A 20,328-nucleotide genomic window follows, 5' to 3' on the forward strand; every position below is an offset into this window, starting at 1 on the left:
ACGATTATTGATCGTTTTGGACTTCGTTAAGTTTTTCCCAGCTGTTCGGGCACAACATTTTTGCCGAGGAGATCTTAGTCGCACAATTTTGCATCTGACTAGGATGTTTGGTGCAGCATTTCGAGTCGTCTCTCGTTGAACAACATCAGGCACTTCATTAAAGAGTCTCTATTGTTGACCAATCGCCGATGAGGTGGCGTGTTTTGGCTGGGAAGCATGCGGACCTTACCCAGTGCCCTCCCAAACCCTGAACAAATGAAGACAAGGGAGCTTCAGTGGGCACTCCTAATGGGCGAGTAGGACATACAGGAGGAGGAGTGGTATTGGGATGAGGGAGCTCCCTGGCGTTGGCCAGGGATATGGTCACGTTCATGTTGCTGTAAACTATAGGCTGATCTGGTCCTACTTATATGTATTCTTTTATATATGTTACCTGTAAATAGTTCCCAAAAGCTTTGTGCTTTTACTGAGTGCCAACTTGTTTTATTTCTTGTTCACAAATACCATCAAGACCTCCAGTGGTGTCAGGTTACAAACTGACTGCTGCTGGTCCACTGTACATCAGTTCACTTCCAGTGTATAAGGGAATGGAGTCTGACTTTTAACATTGTAGCCCTGAGGAACATGATTACAGAATATGATTACACATTTTCTGTGAGTTGCAAAGAAATGACAACCTGCAAGCTTGTATGAAATACACACAAAATGTTCAGCTAAATGATTCATGCGTTAGTCCATTTGGCTGGGTGGCACATGGGCCGAGTCAAGCACAGATTTGAGAAATGTCTGTTGTCCACTCCAGAGATTGGACAGTTTGAGCTGGTGATCCCACTTCTCGGGGCATAGTGTCTATCAACAGGGCACATATACATTATCTTCAGTATGAGGAAGGAGGAGAACATGATCAGATGGAGAGGTACTGGGTGACAAGGGGTTTCTCTAGCCATGTGTGTCAAAATATATTGGATTGGAATTATTGTGACCAGACTACGTCATTGCAAGTCGAAGACTTGTTCAAATAGAGATAACATTCACTATGTTTACATTCTGCGCTGCCATGCGGAGCAGGTTGAAGGCTAACTACTTGTCTGTGGTATTCAAACGGACATTGTACTTGATCAGGAGGGCCGCAATGTGCATGTGCTGTAGAGGAGAGAAGAGGACAGAAGAAAAAAAGCAAGAGAGACAGAGGACATGATTTAATATCCCCATGACATGCCTAAAGACTGATGACATTCACACTAATACGCAGGCTTTCCACTGTCTCATCACAGAATGTGTGATATTTTAGGTGATGGAAGCGATGGTTTTCTGAACTAAACAATGAATACAATGTCTTCTAAAGCCTGATGACATCCAAGCCGTTACATAGGCCAATGTCAGAGTATGTGTTTTGTATGCGTCATCTATGTCTTTGTAAAAACCTTATAGCAAACCGTACAGTATGTAAAACGTCTTCAAGGGCCTGATGTATTCTTTGTAGTGACTCACCCCATATTAGGCTGTGTTGCGCAGGGAGATGAGCCTCCTTTGACCTGAGCGTTGTCGTCCGCCCCGTGCTCAAGGAGAGCAGCATCTCCTTTCAGCTTGTCCTGGATGCCCGTGTCTCCCTCCTTCACCTGAGAGTTGTCCTCAGCCCCGTGCTCAAGGAGAGCAGCATCTCCTTCCAGCTTGTCCTGGATGCCCGTGTCTCCTCCTTCACCATGTCCAAAGACATGTTACCATTACAGTTCTTCTTGGTGGGGATACACACAGACAGATTAGTCATTCAAATGTATGAAAAGCATCTCAAGTAAAAGGATATCATTATATATATATATATACAGGGCATCGGTCAACGTAGCTGACCTGTAGAATTTCACCTCTCTGAGGCTGCAGCCAAGGAAAATAGCTAAGAGATCTGCTGATGCTCAAGGTTAGTCTTCCTTCCTGTGCCTTTCCTAATGATCTTCAAAAATAATTGTTTGATTGACTGAAGGCTACTTGGATGCTTTTAAAAAAAATTGTCATTACCATGAGATATATATATATATATATATCATGGTAATGACAATTTTTTTAAAAAGCATCCAAGTAGCCTTCAGTCAATCAAACAATTATTTTTGAAGATCATTAGGAAAGGCACAGGAAGGAAGACTAACCTTGAGCATCAGCAGATCTCTTAGCTATTTTCCCTTGGCTGCAGCCTCAGAGAGGTGAAATTCTACAGGTCAGCTACGTTGACCGATGCCCTGTTTCTCACCAATGGCTCAGCGACCTCAGTGACAGTGGGAGTAGACACACAGGGACACTAGAATACCGAACATTTCAAATGTACTGTATGTATGTAGTGCTAAAACTAAACTCGATGATAAAGATGTGTTCAGTCAATGCAGAACTAAAGCCAACTGAAAGACAGTAGGGTGTACTAGTCAGACAACACATAACCAAATGTAGAGAGTAAAATATAAAAAACAGAATCTTTGACTTTAACCAATATGCTGTACTAATGTACCATTTGATTTTCTGCTAAGTTTGTCCATCTCGGATCTTCTGCTAAGAAAGTGTGGGAACTTAGCCTGGTGACAACAGCGGCCTGCAGCTTCACTGTAGTCAGTTAATCAAAGTCTCCGGAGCTCCGGCAACAGGCAGCCTGGAACACACAAGTGGAAGTAGGATAAATGGCATGTGATTAACAACGTAAGTGGTCACACTCTAATGAAGGAATTTGAAATGTCCATCCTTGTTTACGTGAGACGCTAGCGGAGTATAACGTTTTGTCTGGGCTGAAGGTGCAGCTGTGGTGGCAGTGTTGCTTCAGGGGTCAGGAGACTGGAACACACAGGAGGACCTCCGGTAAGTGGCATGTGAACCTAAACCATAAATGACACTCACGCGCCAATAAGGAAGTATGGAAAAAAGATTAGCTCTTTGCAGGACTTCCTCCCATTGTCTCTGTTGCCTCCATTCTTATTATAGCCAATTACAGGCCACCAGGTGGATAAAGCTGCCACACTGTGTCTGAGTCAGGTCCCCTGAGTATAACGAAAGCTACCAAAACACGGCACACCCAATGCCACACCATAACATTAACACTGGAGCAGTATTCATAGTTCAAGGAAACACTCAACGTCCAATAACTACTCACGCTATCATGTTGAATAGTTATGTTGCAGCTGTGACAGTCACACCTGGATCCATACAGAAGGTAGTCCTGCAGAATGGAGAGGGAAAGGACACATTCTGAACAAATGATAAAGGAATGGCCTGTCTTGGTTTGAAGCCAACTCACGATCTTGTTTCATCTCTACATCTCCCGTATGGCCTCGGGAGAGACGACGGTCGAAAGCCATACGTCCTCCGAAACACAACCCAACCAAGCCGCACTGCTTAACACAGCGCACATCCAACCCGGAAGCCAGCCGCACCAATGTGTCAGAGGAAACACCGTGCACCTGGCGACCTGGTTAGCGTGCACTGTGCCCGGCCTGCCACAGGAGTCGCTAGTGCGCGATGAGACAAAGATATCCCTACCGGCCAAACCCTCCCTAACCCGGACGACGCTAGGCCAATTGTGTGTCGCCCCATGGACCTCCCGGTCGCGGCCGGATAATCGATCATTTTGCTCTTTATTTAACCATCTTACATATAAAACATTTGTTCAACGAAAATTGTGAATAACTCACCACGGGTTAATGATAAGGGTGTGCCTGAGAGGATGCAGCACATAGAGTATTCATCACCCTTGGAGTTTTAACTTTTTTGTTGCATTACTACCTGTAGTTTAAACAGATTTTTATTTGGATTTCATGTAATAGACACACACAAGATTGTCCAAATTAGTGAAGCGAGAAAAAAACAACACTTGTTTTAAAACAATTCTATAAAAATGGAAAAGTTGTGCATGCATATATATTCACCCCCTTTGCTATGAAGCCCCTAAATAAGATTTGGTGCAGCCAATTACCTTCAGAAGTCACATAATTAGTTAGGTGGGCACAGGTTGATTTTATTTAAGTGTCACATGATCTGTCACATGATCTCAGTAGATATAGACCTGTTCTGAAAGGCCCCAGAGTCTGCAACACCACTAAGCAATGAGCACCACCAAGCAAGCGGCACCATGAAGACCAAGGAGCGGTCCAAACAGGTCAGGGACGAAGTCGTGGAGAAGTACAGATCAGGTTTGGGTTATAAAAAAAATATCCGAAACTTTGAACATCCCACAGAGGACCATTAAATCCATTATTTAAAAAATGGAAACCTGCCAAGAGAGGGCCGGCCACCAAAATTCATGGACCAGGCAAGGAGGGCATTAATCAGAGAGGCAACAAAGAGACCAAATGTAAACCTGAAGGCGCTGCAAAGCTCCACAGGTCCACTTTAAGCCGTACACTCCACAGAGCTGGGCTTTACGGAAGAGTGGCCAGAAAAATTCCAATTACTTAAAGAAAAAAAATAAGCAAACACGTTTGGTGTTTGGAAAAGTGTAAGACTCCACAAACATACAGAAGGTACTCTGGTCAGATGAGACTAAAATGTAGCTTTTTGGCCAATTAACCCAACACATGGCGCAAACCCAACACATCACCCCGAGAGCACCATCCACGCAGTGAAGCATGGTGGTGGCAGCATCATGCTATGGGGATGTTTTTTTTTTTTTTAATATATCGGCAGGGACTGGGAAACTGGTCAGAATTCAAGGAATGATGAATGGTGCTAAATACAGGGAAATTCTTGAGGGAAACCTTTTTTCAGTCTTCCAGAGATTTGAGACTGGGACAGAGGTTCACCTTTCTGCGGGAAAATGACCCTAACCATACTGCGAAAGCAAAAGTCGAGTGGTTTAAGGGGAAACATTTAAATGTCTTGGACATAAATATTTTGCATCTTCAAAGTGGTAGGCATGTTGTGTAAATCAAATGATACAAACCTACAAATAAATATATTTTAATTCCAGGTTGTAGGGCAACAAAATAGGAAACATGCCAAGGGGGTGAGTACTTTCACAAGCCACTGTACAGTCTGGGAATAATGGGCATTTCAGTTATTGATCCATTGTATAATCCAACAATAGAATCAATGTATAAATGTACACCAAGGTAATTCTTTGTCATGCCACATTTTAGGAGGATCAGATGGTGACAGGGGTCTCAGCAGAGTCAGGCAGCCAGGGAAGACCAGACTCTGACAGAGGTGAGGTGAATTTTTGCAGACAACACTTAATTCTCTCTGTCAGCAAACACTGGACAAGACGGATGCTATTTTCAAACCGTATCAAGGTTTGATAGAGGCTTTACCCGATGACACACAAATGTAAGACACTATTGATGATGAATGGATACAGATATGTTAGAATGCCCAGTCATGTTCATATCATCTCAGACATAAATTACTGCAGTTTAAGACTGAATATCATGCACTCAGAAATGGTATTATTCTGCTGGAGGTGTAAAGCACAAAAGGGGACACATTTGCATATGTTGTGGTCTTTTGAAGGCTGGCTGAATTCTGACAAAGGCTGAGATACTCTGTCTACAGATTCTCCCTGTTTTTGTTTGCTTGGAAATGTTGGTACAGGACATTTAATCAGAAGAAACTGTGTAACCTAGCATTTGTGGTGGCTAATAAATGCATTGCCATTAATTGGAAAGTTGGTTTTCATCCCACAATGTATGGAAGAAATGTTATGTTCAGTATCACTAGATTTGTTTTAAGATTAAGGGTATACTGTGCAACTTTCATAAGGTCTGGATGCCTTTGGATACTGTACAAAAAAAGTGTCTATTGAAACCATACCCACGTCAAGAGATTTAGGCAATCCCTTGCTGCTGGGCAGCTCAGTCCTGGCCCCGTGGATCTGCTGTACTGTTGTCACTCTGGCCCTCGCCTAACACACATGAAACCAATAAGGAATGTTTCACTAAGATCCTAAAGCTGAGTGTGGCGTGTTGGGTGCACTGCAGGGCCATGGACCCCTAGGAGCAGGACTGGGTGACCCAGCTGTATATTCGGTGCAAGTAAAAATAGCTCCATAGTACTATTAGGCCTATGATATTAATTGTATGGAGGGTGCACTGTTATAGTGTATGCGTTTTAACTCAACTTTTGTTTTCCAAAACTTTCCCTTGAGAAAAAGATGGGAAGGAAGTTGTGTTGGGGAGAAAGTTGAGTTATTGATTAAACTTGTGGTGGTCGGGCATGTAGGAGGCTTGGGTTGGCTGGGCGGTCTGGCTGAAATTTGGATGTCTTGAGAATCAAAGGTTGTCTTTATACTTTATTTGTATGAGTTCATTTGTTGGGAAAAGTTGCAACACCATATTGATTATTGAATTATCATGGATCTAGTTCAGTCTTTAACAATCAATTAAACATTTAATAACCTCTTACCTAGCTTGATGACTGTGGGCATTTTTGCTTGCTTTTTGTTCTAAATAGATGGCTTGAAGGGCCATATTAGATTGTGTAGAAATGCAGGAAATGTGCTTAAGTTGCCTCAAAAAACAGGAGGACCCCCAGAGCCCCTGCCAAGTTGTCCCCCTTTACAAATAGCACTGCTGGGTGATTTACAAAGTCATAGTCATCCGATCAATATAATTTACCCAGCATTATTAGATTTAGCTCTCGCCGTGTTATGGAGACCCCACTAAATACATTTCTATATAAAAAAAATATCCTTAAATTTATCATATCCAATTGGTAGTCCCGTACGGACTCAGGATTGTCGAAGGTCCTCCGAAAAACAACCCAGCCAAGCCGCACTGGTTCTTGACACAATGCACACATAACCCAGCCACGCCAATGTGTCGGAGGAAACGCCGCACACCTGGCGACCATGTCAGCGTGCATGCGCCTGGCCCGCCACAGGAATTGCTATAGCGCGATGGGACAAGGATGTTCCTGCCGGCCAAACCCTCCCCTAACCCAGACGACGCTGGGCCAATTGTGCATCGCCTCATGAGTCTCCCAGTCGCGGCCGGCTGAGACACAGCTCGATATCGATCCAGAATCTGTAGTAATGCAGCTAACACTGCGATGCAGTGCCTTAGACCGATCCCCCACTCGGGAGGCCCGCACGAAATTAATTCAGCCATTCACTGTTATTTAATGGATCAACTTATTATTACTTGAGCCTTATCAGTTGCGATGCAGCTATATCCAAGGCATTTCAGATTGTGCGCCATTCGGTCCCGTCCTTACTATTGCTCAACCGGTCTACTTTTCAATACCCTCCCCTTCATCCCCTCCTCTGTCTCTCTCCAGGTGGACCACTGGATGGAGTTCAGTACGCAGCGAGTGTGTGGCCAGTCGGGCCTTGCTACGGCCTTGGGGAGCTGGACATGGCCGTGGCTCTGCGCACATTCCTGGTGGGCCACAGCCTGACACTGGCCGACCTGTGTGTGTGGGCCGCGCTCAAAGGTCAGTCAGTCCCAGTGACTCAGCTGACCCTAGATGGGCGTCTAACACTTTAACCGAAGATGGCTGGGGTGTAGACAGTCATACATAACAGCACAGGCAAATATATTAGTGTGTGCATCTAAAAACTAAACTAGACGCACCCGGGTACTAGATGCACAGAGCAATAAAAAAGGTAATGTGGTTTGGTAAGAAGAATGTCCCTCCTCCCACAGGTGTTATTACTTCCTCTGACGGTTTAGAGCTTGAGGTAGTCACCGCATACAAGTTTTTGGGAGTATGGCTAGAAGGTGCACTGTCCTTTTCTCAGCACATATCAAAGCTGCAGGCTAAAGTTAAATCTAGACTTGGTTTCCTCTATCGTAATCGCTCCTCTTTCACCACAGCAGCCAAACTAACCCTGATTCAGCCATCCTACCCATGCTAGATTACAGAGACAGCAATTATAGATCGGCAGGTAAGGGTGCTCTCGAGCAGCTAGATTTTCTTTACCATTCGGCCATCAGATTGGCCACCAATGCTCCTTATAGGATACATCACTGCACTCTATACTCCTGTCAACTGGTCATCTCTGTATACCCGTCGCAAGACCCACTGGTTGATGCTTATTTATAAAACCCTCCGAGATATCTACTGCAGCCCTCATCCTTCACATACAACACACATTCTGCCAGTCACATTCTGTTAAAGGTCCCCAAGGAACACACATCCCTGGGTCGCTCCTCTTTTCAGTTCACTTCAGCTAGCAACTGGAACGAGCTGCAACAAACACTCAAACTGGACAGTTTTATCTCAATCTCTTCATTCAGACAATCATGGACACTGACAGTTGTGGCTGCTTTGTGTGATGTATTGTTGTCTCTACCTTCTTGACCTTTGTGCTGTTTACTGTGCCCAATAATGTTTGTACCATGCTATGTTGTTGCCTTGCTATGTTGTCATCTTAGGTCTCTCTTTATGTAGTGTTGTGTCTCTTCTTGTAATGTGTTTGGTCCTATATTTCTATTGTATTTATTTAAATCCCAGGCAGTCATCGTAAATAAGGATTTGTTCTTAACTGACTTGCCTAGTTAAATAACATCTATGTTGAGAGGTAGACATCGATTTTGGACTTGTCAGTTGTATGTTCTCACCCTTTCTCTCTTACACGTGTCCGTACAGGTGGCAGTAAATCCAGAAGCAGGCAGGGACGTAATTTACAATATGTATAATCTATGAGAATAAAGAGACGCCGAACTTGTGAAACAGCACAGTTGAAAAAAATTGATGGCAATGGTGTTCAGATATGGGAGGGCTTGAGTGGAGCTGAAGGATAGAACTAAAAACAAAACAACTATCGTCAAATATACTGTGTCCGTGAAATGTATATAGTATGTATAAGCCGGAAGTCGAAACCTAAGTGTCCATTAGTTTACTTCAATTAGTGGAGGAATGGTAGGGTTAATAAAAGGAAAATATATATTCCAAATAAATTGGGGGGATTGGAAATGCAGACCATTACATTGCTGTAAACCACAATCTGCAATATAAAAGCTGATCTACCCCTGAAAAAATAAATAAAAATGATGCCCCCCCCCCACTTCTAAAACTAAAGTTGCAGCTGTTAGTTTTATCAACACGCGCTTTGGTACCGCTGGTATTTCCCTTGCCAATAATGTTGCATTTCATTTTTCATCTTACAGAATCAAAGTTAAAGGCCCAATTTAGGCACTTTTTTAAAACATGTTATTGCGCTACAAATGGATATTTGACACAAGATGTAGGATAAGGTTAATTAAATAATCAAAATAAGTATTAATTTATTAACCTGCGGTTATAGTGTTGTGCCAGCAACTTAAAGGTCACTGGTTCGATTACCTAAACTGTCAAGGTGAAAAATGTCGGTGTCCTTGAACAAGGCACATAACCCTAATTTGCGCCAGGGTCTCCGTACTATTATGGCTGACCCTGTAAATTAGCACATTTCACTGCACTTCTCTGGTGTAGGTGACAAAACAATGAAGGATTATCATACGAAATCATTTTCAAAAGCATGTAGATCCAGATTATTCATACAGAAATATCAAAACATTCTTTTAACTAAACTCCAACTCCTCATGAGGTGTCCTACATATGTCGACTAGGTAGGACCCCTATGACTAGAGGCTTCATGCATAGCTTTTAGCATAAGATTAGGTGTAAAATGTCTCTTCTCAGCCCTTACGACCAAATTTTCCATCTCTGAGACGCTTTGTGGATACAGTCCCTGGGCCGGGTTTCCCAAAAGCATATTCCGGCAAAGCTCATCGTTAGAACATTAGAACTATGGGATCCTAACAATAAACTTAGCCTTTCTTTAAGATGCTTTTGGGAAACCGGGCCCAGGACAAGTAAAACCGAAAGACAGGTTTGATGATTGCATAAGTCTACCGTAAAAAGGTAAACTCCACAATTTGACATTTCAGACAGCATTGTGGCAGGGTCCACAGCAGAATTCCAATCTGCCAAGACTACCACTAATGTTATATTGCTGACTCTACCTTCATGTAAAACAGAGTTTAAGTAAAGAAAAAACGACAACAGTAACTGTAGCTTTGAACAGTGGTGTTTAGCTTTACTGCACATTAGGTTAAGTCAGGCATCGCTGTATACTCAAAACAAAATGTCCGCCAAACCTGCGCTCAGCCATTAAACTCAATGAGAAATACAACCCTAATTCTTTACGATTGGCCCTTTTCCCAATGCCGGGCTGCATTTCATTGCCACGAGCTCTCAAGACAATAGAAAAGTGTGCCTTGTCCTTATGTCGTGTCACTGCTACTCCCATAAGTATCCTTCATGGAACTGGGGGGTTTCCTAAATTGTTGGGGGGTCCTTGTTGCCTCTTTAAGAGGTGATGGAGACCATGTTGTTGGGGCTGAGGATCTCGATCCAGTAGCCATCAGGGTCCTGTACAAACGCCAGCCCCTTCATTTTACCTGAGAGAAGAGCAGAGGGCGATAGAGAGAGACGAGAATGGAGTAGAAGACAAAACACCATAAGATAGGTAGAAATGCTCCTGATTAAAATTGTCAGGATACACATTGGAGCAAGAATAGAATATAAACATCCAAAGACCACATGAGCTGATTTAAAGTAATTCCAGAGTAAGAAATATCCTAAATGAACTGTTGCATCTAAGAAAATATATTTATAGAATTGAATTATCCATTTACTTCATTGAATTTACAAAAACTAAACTCCAAACAGTAAATGGACTCTTCCTGGTTTCATACATAAATAACCATAAAAACACCAGGATGATGATTTCCCTGTGACTGAAGCAACACATTGAAAAGGTGTTAATCATACCCACCAACAGTAACACCTGGGCCACGTTCAGCAGGGCCCAACGTTGTGAACTTTGATATGTCATATAGAACATGCCTCTGAATGTGGCCATGAAGTGGTAATGTTATTGACCAAAACTGCCTCCATTGATTTCACATAAAAGTATCTGTCATGTTGCCAAGGCAGTTCTCGTAATGGTTACATGTAACCCAATCCTGTTTTAACTACCTGACTACAGAGAACTCTAGACAAATATGATGATTCCCTCACCCGTTTGGCAACATGCTAAGCTATGAACACTAACACCATTGAGGAATCCCAGCAGCTTAGCTAGCACAACAATCCTCAAGTCTGTTTATATATCTGGCATAAATATAATACAGTACCAGTCAAAAGTTGACACCTACTCATTCAAGGGTTTTTATAGTGAAGGCATCAAAACTATCAAATAACACATGGAATCATGTAGTAACCAAAAATGAATTCAAAATGTATTTTATATTTAAAATTCTTCAAAGTTGCCACCCTTTGCCTTGACAGCTTTGCACACTTGGCATTCTCTCAAACAGCTTCATGAAGTAGTCACCTGGAATGCATTTCAATTAACAGGTGTGCCTTGTTAAAAGTACATTTGTGGAATTTCTATTCTTCTTAATGTGTTTGAGCCAATCAGTTTTGTGACAAGAACAGCTCAAATAAATCAGAGAAATGACAGTTCATCATTACTTTAAGACATGAAGGCCAGTCAATCTGGAAAATGTCAAGAACTTCGAATGTTTCTTCTTTCTTTTTGCAGTTGCAAAAACCATCAAGCGCTATGCGGAAACTGGCTCTCATGAGGACCACCACAGGAAAGGACCTAGAGTTACATCTGCTGCAGAGGATAAGTGCATTCGAGTTACCAGCCTCAGAAATTGCAGCTCAAGTAACAAACACACCTCAACATCAAGTGTTCAGAGGAGACTGCGTGAAATCAGGCCTTCATGGTCAAATTGCTGCAAAGAAACCACTACTAAAAGGACACCAATAAGAAGAGACTTGCTTGGGCCAAGGAACACGACCAATTAGACCGGTGGAAATCTGTCCTTTGATCTGATGAGTCCAAATTTAAAAATGTTTTTTCCCAAATTAGATTTTTGGTCTTGTCTTTGAGACGCAGAGTAGGTGAACGGATGATCTCCACATGTGTGGTTCCCACCATGAAGCATGGAGGTGGTGTGATGGTGCTTTTCTGGTGACACGGTCAGTCATTTATTTAGAATTCACGACACACTTAACCAGCATGGCTACCACAGCATTCTGCAGCGATACGCCATCCCATCTGGTTTGCACTTAGTGGGACTATCATTTGTTTTTCAACAGAACAATAACCCAAAACACACCTCCAGGTTGTGCAAGGGATACTTGACCAAGAATGAGTGATGGAATGCTGCATCAGATGACTTGGCCTCCACAAATCACCCGACCTCAACCCAGATGTAGGATGTAGGACTAGGTACTGCAGGCATGCATACCTAGGAGGGTTTAGCCCCCTAATATTTTAGACTGGAGCACAGCATGTTCATGAGAGCCACACTAATGGTAAAAAGAAAAATAATTCAAGCAAGAAGATATTCGAACATTGTGTGTATTAGCAGTAGCAATAAGGAGAGTGGTTGATTTATGCCCCATTGGGGCAAGGAACCGTGACAGATTGTGGAGACAACTGAATAATTTTGGTAATGTGTGTTGTCAACAACAGTGATATTTGAGGCATAACACTGGAAGAAGACATTAGGTCACCTGTGTCCTCCAGTAATACATTTGCAGAAGATCTAAACACCCTGGACACCGTCCGGAGAGGTGTCGGAATAACTTTTGAAATGGAGACTGACAGCTGGGATTCTCCTTTTAAAGCAGGGCTAGAAGAAAAGTTTAATAAAGCCATTGATGCACTAAACCAAGCGCACAAGGAATCTACTAATTGGGCTCAAATATGGATAACATTGTTGCAAATTGGTCAGCATTTCCCTACGGAGTGAAAATTCCAATCAAATAAAGATGCTGTTGTATGCTGTTGTATGCCGATGCTGTTGTAATATGGTACAACGACATGAATGAAAAATCCCAAGCTCAATACACCAGCGTTTTGAAGTCAGCATTCTATCAACAAAAAAGAAACCGATAAACCCAAAATTAGCAGATGTACTCAGCTGCAAAAAGACTGGGTACGTGAGTACATTGACAGAATTTGTACGTCTTGGGGTTTGAGAATCTATGCGAAATTCCATGCAAATAGACTCTAAAAAGACAAAATAAAATTACCAGGCCAAACACTCCTAGCAAACTCAGAAAACAAGGCAATAAATAGGCCATAGAGGTGAAATAATTACAATTTAGCATTAACACTGGAGTGATAGATGTGCAAGTAGAGATACAGGCATGCAAAAGAGCAAAAAGATAAATAACACCACAAGGATGAGGTAGTTGGGCATGCTATTTACAGATTGGCTGTGTACGGGTACAGTGATCGGTACGCTGCTCTGACAGCGATGATTGGAGGGTGGACAGTGAACTTAAAATGTTTGGTTTCATTAAAACGTTTGGGTTTCTGATTAAGATGCAGCATAGTGAATGCTAACGAAATGTACACTTTCTCTTCCATGAGAGGGGGTGTCATTATCTCTTTGGAATGTTTCCCGAGACTGTGGTCTTGGGAGAGCAGTTAGTGGACTTCTGCAGTTAAGTATAAAAGTATCCGGATTAGGCCGTAAAAGGGAGCTCCCAGATAAGGCCTGGCTATGTGTGTGTTTTAGCCCGAGTGTTTACCATACACAACCTCCTCATCGGTTATGAATATGTGTTAATGGTGTTAATATCGTGTTTGAATTATTGTATGGGGTCTTAAAAATTGGTTGTGAACTGGGTTTGCAGAATGATGGAAAATGTTTGAAACGTTGTTAAAAGGTTATTGAAGACGTACAGGGAAAGAAAACACTTAATGGTGTTGAATGACCTTGGTCCTGGCTTTCTGGTGAGGCCTGATCAACCTCAATAGAAATTGTGAGATTTAAGTTTAATATGAATGAGGGACATCTGTCTATTTTACCATTACCTTTTGGGATACAATTATTTCCTTATGGAGTTAGAGCTGTAATTCTAATTAGTTTATTTTTGATTTAGCAGGCAGTGTTTGTTTTTTAATCACGATGACAGTCAAGTGTTCAAGGGGAAATAACCAGTTCCCTGGGACCCTGCCCATTGGTAAATATGCAAATGTATTTTTTTCAGTCTGCATATAAAAAGGAAAATACATGCGAGTAATGGTTAACAGTTACTCCAAATGGATTGTGATGTGTATTGCTGTTGTTCTTGTCTCTGTTTCGATACAAATCTCACCAGATTGGGTCTGCTGTATTGTTGGGATTTCTCCCAAAGGGTTAGAGCTCAAACTCCCTGACCCGGTAACTGCGAGATAGCAAAGGTGACCACAGATGGTATCTTGATGCATAGGGTGGATAATTTGACCAAGAACATTGTGAACCTCAACCCTCCCTAACCGGCTGAAGAATAGTGACAAAAGCGTTCACTACGACCTTGTTTCTCACCACTCCTACCTGTGACCCGAGTCTGAGCCAGCAACTTGAGTACGAGCAGCAGGCATGTATGCAGTAGTATGGCATGAGGCTGTGCATGTGGAGTGAGATCAAGGTCAAACTCCTCTCATACTGCTGATGTACTGGTGGGAAAAATAACCAGACAGAATAGACTGTACAGAATGGTGGTAGCGGCTCAGGTGAGAGACTCGTGTACTTGGAAAAATCTGAAAATGTCCTCAGATATTGAAAATCGGGACATTATCATGGCATCAACTGTGACAGGCATGAGTTACCCATGTGCCGTTTGGAAGATAAACTATCTGAAGAACCAATGAAGACGCTAAAATGATGAGTGCTGAAGAAGGGGGTGGGTAAACTGTGCCCGTAATACTTTATTTGGGGTATCAGGTTGTTTGTGGAGGTCAGCACAAAGCATAGTAATTTAAAGTAAAAATGCATTGAGATACCGATCTGTCATTAGCATGGCACATGCGACAGTAAAACCGGGACAAATGGGGGTTGTAATGAGAAGTTATTATCGGTAATATGGTCCCGTTTGTAAATGTACTTTCTAACCGTGATGTGTGCTAAGTTGAGGGGCTTGAATTCCTGTGATTGTCAGTCCCTTGGTGCTTAACGTTGAGTCTTTCTAAATTTGGGTTGTATAATTGATCATAATTAAAACATTTGATTCGGAAAGGAAAAAGAGAGCTGCTGCTCCTAAGCTGTGAGGAGAGCACAATGTGAGGGGAGGATGCGCTGCTCGAAATTATTGGGTCGAGGGAGGGTTTTTCTCCTTGTGAAACCTTATCGTTTAGTGTCCTCAGAGAGAGGTTATTAGAGAAGCCACTATATGATAGCTTGGGCCAACCATGAGGGGATACTGGATGAAGGGGTTTTGTTTTACCAGATGTTTTTGTCATCTGAAACCTAATGTTAATGCGCATCAATACATATGGATTAATGGATGATATAGTACAATTAATTACATACAAGGCTCATAGTCGGTCTTGCGTTAACACCCGAGGATGAGGAAGGAGACTGGCTTGGAGACTAGCATTCCATGGGCATAGAACAGAACAAATGGTTCTTTCCCCAGTCTTAGTAGCATCAAGGGTAGTGTGAAATTATTAAACATGTATTGTCTATCTTCCATGTTCAAGTCAATATGTTTCTAGGTGTCGTGGAACATAAGAGTGATCATTGTTCCAAAGGAAGGATTGGTGGAAATGAACTATTTGACCTGAATGTTTTAGTATGTTCATAACTATAGAAGTGGATTAGTAGTCGTGACTAATGTGTTATGGGTGAGATGGAATGATTTATGTACAAATGTATTTGTAGCAGGTGGCGAGGTACATGCGGTGCCTGTGTTTGAGACAGAATGTTTGCGTAAGGCTGTTATAATTGCAGAGTCTGGCAGGACCGACAGTGTATTCTGTGGAGTCCCAAAAACCAAGGCATTAACATTACAGGGAAGTGGGGGTCATAAATTAAGGAAGTGGGTAATAGTCTCTGGGGAACTATACCACTTTATGTATATTGTTACAGGGGATGGCTTGTAGGAGAGGAAGGACAGCTAACGGTGCACAAGAGACTACTATGAATTTAATTGAATGTCACACATACCCAGATCATGGTGAGTAGCAGAGATAGTGTTGTCATTTCAGACACTATTGTCAACTTTTAGTGATGGGTTTGTCAAAGAAGGTACAACGCTTAAAAGAATAGCCACAGATCCCTGTATACAGGAGGCCACATCACCGAAGGGGAAGTTTGCTGTAATAATAGCATCACATCTCCTGCAGTGTGAGATGACTCAGTGCTTCAGTGCTGAATTAATCAACTTTACCTCATCTTAAAGTAAAGATAATTAAGACCAACGCACGTGTATATCGATCGGGTGGCTATGGAGGAAGGAGATCGGGATCAAAGTGAAAATGACAAAATGGCTTGGGAACACCTCTGGGAGCCTGGGGTCTGACGGGGAAGACTGGGTGAAAGCATGAGGTGGTTTCTTAGGGCCTTCATTTTTGTGGAACCCAGAAGGAAAGTATCCAGAAGGAATAGTCAAGCAAATAATGGGAATTGTCATGTTATCAAACTTCTTTGACTTGCACTGCATATACAGTACAAGTCAAAAGTTTGAAGACGCCTACTTATTCCAAGAGTGTGCAAAGCTGTCAAAGGGCAGCTACTTTGAAGAATCTAAAATTGATTTAGATTTGTTGAACACTTTTTTTGGTTACTACACGATTCCATGTGATATTTCATAGTTTTTATATCTTCAATATTATCTACAAAAATAAAAACCCTTGAATGAGTAGGTGTCCAAACACATGCACACTTTTTAACCCACTTTTTCAATCTTGTCTCAAATATTTTATGACACCAAGCAAAATGTTTCACACCCAAATCTTGCTTACAAAAAAAGCCAAGTGTGAGTAGTACTGAGGGGCTACTCTTACCATCATCAGGCTTCTTGACAAAGGTAACTGCTTGCTCTTCAAACAGCTTGCAGGCAGCATAGACGTCAGGCACCGCAATTCCAATGTGTCCTATGATGCGAGAGAATGAACATAGCACATTGCTGACTAACTAGTTCACGCCACTTATGCAGTTAATCAACTCATCGACTTGGAGAACAGCTGGGGGTGTATATCTAAGTCTTGAACAAAAACTATCCATTAGGATGAATAACAATCCAAAAGATATAAATGGCAGGGTGGGTAACAATGAAGCCTGCAGATATAATGCTTTATAACTTGTTATAAGCATGCATGGGCCTTTTAAAAAGTGTCCTTCTTACAGATATACAATAAGACAAAAGTGGGTCAAACATGTCAATGAGAAGTCTTACAATGCATTATAACTGAAAAAAATTATTATTCCAATAGACTTTATGTACAGTGGTACGGCAAGGTACTATGGGATGATTACTGAGCTTCAGTGCAGAGTAGACTCACCAAAGCCACGAGGGTCCGAGTTGCCATTGTGGTAAGACTGGCTAGCATCACTCTCAGAGCCCCAGTTACTAGGAGGCACAGAAAAAAAACAATGCAATACAAAACGATCAAATTATAGGAATGTAAGATCACACATCCGATATTTAAAAAAATACCTTTTAATGTGGCATGAACACAACCCATCATGACATTTATCTGATTGTCAAACAAATCACTTTAAAGTATGCATGTACGTCCATTTCAAAACAATTCCAGCATCGAAACTGCATGTCTACTCATGCCATTTGATGAATGGTAATAGACGCGTGTCTTGCTGACAAATTGAAAATAAATGTAGCCTGAGCCTGAAACCATTCTAGGAAAAACAGGAAGGTCACCCTAAACACAAGGTCAACCTATTAGGCTAGGCTACAATGTGTATTACTGTGAACTTCAAATAGGCCTACCAGAAGCCAGTGATGTAGCATTGACTGATTCGCCAGTCGCGGTCAAAAAAGTAACGCTCACCCTGCTTTCAATGGCTTTTTAAGTTAAATTTAAAAAGTGGGCTATACCACTGCCGGTAGCCTACCATCTCAGCCAAGGCAAACAGGAACAAACGCAGAATAGGTAGCCCACATTCAATATAACACAAGAATTGATTCAAAACATGTTTTACACCGTAGTTCATGAGTTGTCCGTAATTCATGAGTTAATGCGTGGAGTCTTCACAGATTAGTGTTGTCACACACCTTTCCTTATCGACAATGTCATTATTAAGCATTTAGCAATTTAAAGAGAACTTAAACCCTGTACGAATCATATCTTGGAGGTTTCAAAAATGCACTGTAAGCGTAACATTTAATTACATTTTGCCGTAAAAACAATTCTCATGGGCAAACAAATCCAAAATAATGTATGCCAATGCCATTACAAAATGTAATGCTTCTGACCGAAAGAGTAAACTATCGGCCTAATGTCATTAACATATACTAGGATGCAGTTGTCTAGCTGTAGCTAGTTGTCTAATAATAGTCGATCAGGTATTCAAGTTAAAAAATAAAATAAAAAAAGTTAACCTGCACGCACCTGAAAAACAAAGCAATGAGCGCTAAACAGCTGATTTAACAATGATAAATCAGAGTGCATTCGGAAAGTATTCAGACCCCTTTGCCACATTACAACCTTATTCTAAAACGGATTAAATACATTTTTCCCTCAATCTACACACAATAGCCCATATTGACAAAGCAAACAGCTTTTTAGAAATGTTTGCAAATGTATTAAGAATTTAAAAAAGATACCCTATTTACATTAGTATTCAGACCGTTTACAAAGACTCAAAATTGAGCTCAGGTGCATCTTGTTTCTATTGATTACCCTTGATGTTTTTACAACTTAATTGGAGCCCAACTGTGGTAAATTCAATTGATTGGACATGATTTGGAAAGGCACACACCTGTCTATACAAAAAGGTGCCACAGTTGACAATGCATGTCAGAGCAAAAACCAAGCCATGAGGTTGAAGGAATTGTCTGTTGAGCTCCAAGACAGGATTGTGTCGAGGCACAGATCTGGGGAATGGTACCAAAACATTTCTGCAGCATTGAAGGTCCCCAAGAACAGTGGCCCCCATCATTCTTAAATGGAAGAAGTTTGGAACCAACAAGACTCTTCCTATAGCTGGCCGCCCGGCCAAACTGAGCAATCAGGGAAGAAGGGCCTTGGTCAGGGAGGTGACCAAGAACCAGATGGTCACTGACAGAGCTCTAGAGTTCCACTGTGGAGATGAGAGAACTTCCCAGAAGGACAACTAATGTCTGCATCTCAGGCCTTTATGGTAGAGTGGCCAGATGGAAGCCACTTCTCAATTAAGAAAGGCATGACAGCCTGCTTGGAGTTTGCCAAAAGGCACCTAAAGGGCCTAAAGGGATTCTCTGGTCTGACGAAACCAAGATTGAACTCTTTGACCTGAATTCCAAGCGTCACGTCTGGAGGAAACCTGGCAACAACCCTACGGTAAAGCATGGTGGTGGCAACATGTTGTGGGGTTGTTTTTCAGCGGCAGGGACTGGGTGACGTGTCAGGATCGAGGGAAAAAGAAACTAAGCAAAGTGCAGAGATCCTTGATGAAATTCTGCTCATAGAGAGTGCGCATAACCTCAGACTGGGGAGAAGGTTCACCTTCCAACAACACAATGACCCTAAGCACACAGTCAAGACAAGGCAGGAGTGGCTTCGGGATGAGTCTCTAAATGTTCGAGTGACCCAGCCAGAGCCCGGACTTGAACCCAATCAAACATCTGTGGAGACCTGAAAATAGCTGTGCAGCGACGCTCCCCATCCAACCTGACAGAGCTTGAGGGGATCTGCAGAGAAGAATGGGAGAAACTCCCCAAATGCAGGTGTGCCAAGCTTGTAGCGTCATACCAAAGAAGACTCTAGCTGTAATTGCTGTCAAAAGGTGCTTCAACAAAGTACTGAGTAAATAGTCTGAATACATCTGTAAATGTGATTATTTCAGATTTTGACCAGTTTTTGCTTTGTCATTATGGGGTATTGTGTAGAGCGAGGGGAAAATGTACTTCATTTTAATATAAGGCTGTAACGTAACAAAATGTGGAAAAAGTCAAGGGGTACGAATACTTTCCGAATGCACTGTACATCTAATGCAGTTTATTTATTTTTTTAAAATCGAGGACGCATGTCAAAACAAAAATTGCGAAAAAAAGGAAGTACAAAGGAAAATCTCAGCCAAGGCAAAAAAATGTATCTGCATGGACACCGCCGCCACAAATAAAATGGTTTAAACCATGACAGAGAGGTGGGGGTGTTCGTTAATTTTCATATTTACCACTGCATTTTAAACAAATTAGAGAATGGTTCAATTGGAATTATTTAGAAGATCCCCCAGTTTTACTTTTGTTGCATTTAGGGGAGCCAACGTCTCCTTCAGGGGAGTTGAGCCCCCCTGGCTCCTCTGATTATTCACACCACGCCCACACTAAAAACCATTTCAAGGATATCTCTAGGACTGGAGTAAGAGTAGACCTTCTGATCATGCCCAGGCCTCTTGTGAATAGTGAGGAGCGCTTTTGCCT

The 20,328-nt window shown here is 42.0% G+C and overlaps 2 protein-coding genes across 5 annotated transcripts in view; both read right to left on the bottom strand.

The window, feature by feature from the left end:
* LOC112263454 (BTB/POZ domain-containing protein 9) overlaps positions 1 to 3,405 on the bottom strand; it is a 35,168-nt gene extending 31,763 nt beyond the window's left edge. Inside the window, exons 1-6 of one of the 4 annotated variants that reach the window (XM_042330738.1) lie at positions 3,128 to 3,405; positions 2,731 to 2,811; positions 2,495 to 2,632; positions 2,142 to 2,257; positions 1,703 to 1,735; positions 1,492 to 1,619 (exon numbers count right to left, since the gene is read on the bottom strand). In XM_042330738.1, coding sequence (XP_042186672.1) covers positions 1,492 to 1,619; positions 1,703 to 1,735; positions 2,142 to 2,150 — 170 coding nt within the window. In that variant the 5' untranslated portion in view covers positions 2,151 to 2,257; positions 2,495 to 2,632; positions 2,731 to 2,811; positions 3,128 to 3,405. Of the gene's footprint in view, positions 1 to 1,491; positions 1,736 to 2,141; positions 2,258 to 2,494; positions 2,633 to 2,730 lie in introns of all 4 variants that reach the window. The other 3 variants (XM_042330739.1, XM_042330740.1, XM_042330741.1) reach the window with 3 other exon arrangements.
* Positions 3,406 to 9,963: 6,558 nt separating this feature from the next.
* LOC112263455 (lactoylglutathione lyase) overlaps positions 9,964 to 20,328 on the bottom strand; it is a 29,640-nt gene continuing 19,275 nt past the window's right edge. The window contains exons 4-6 of the mRNA XM_024439704.2: positions 17,249 to 17,316; positions 16,751 to 16,840; positions 9,964 to 10,352 (exon numbers count right to left, since the gene is read on the bottom strand). Of these exons, the coding sequence (XP_024295472.1) occupies positions 10,261 to 10,352; positions 16,751 to 16,840; positions 17,249 to 17,316 (250 nt within the window). The 3' untranslated portion in view covers positions 9,964 to 10,260. The remainder of the gene's footprint in view (positions 10,353 to 16,750; positions 16,841 to 17,248; positions 17,317 to 20,328) is intronic.

Source organism: Oncorhynchus tshawytscha, linkage group LG12 (genome assembly GCF_018296145.1).
Source record: "Oncorhynchus tshawytscha isolate Ot180627B linkage group LG12, Otsh_v2.0, whole genome shotgun sequence".
NCBI lineage: Eukaryota > Metazoa > Chordata > Actinopteri > Salmoniformes > Salmonidae > Oncorhynchus > Oncorhynchus tshawytscha.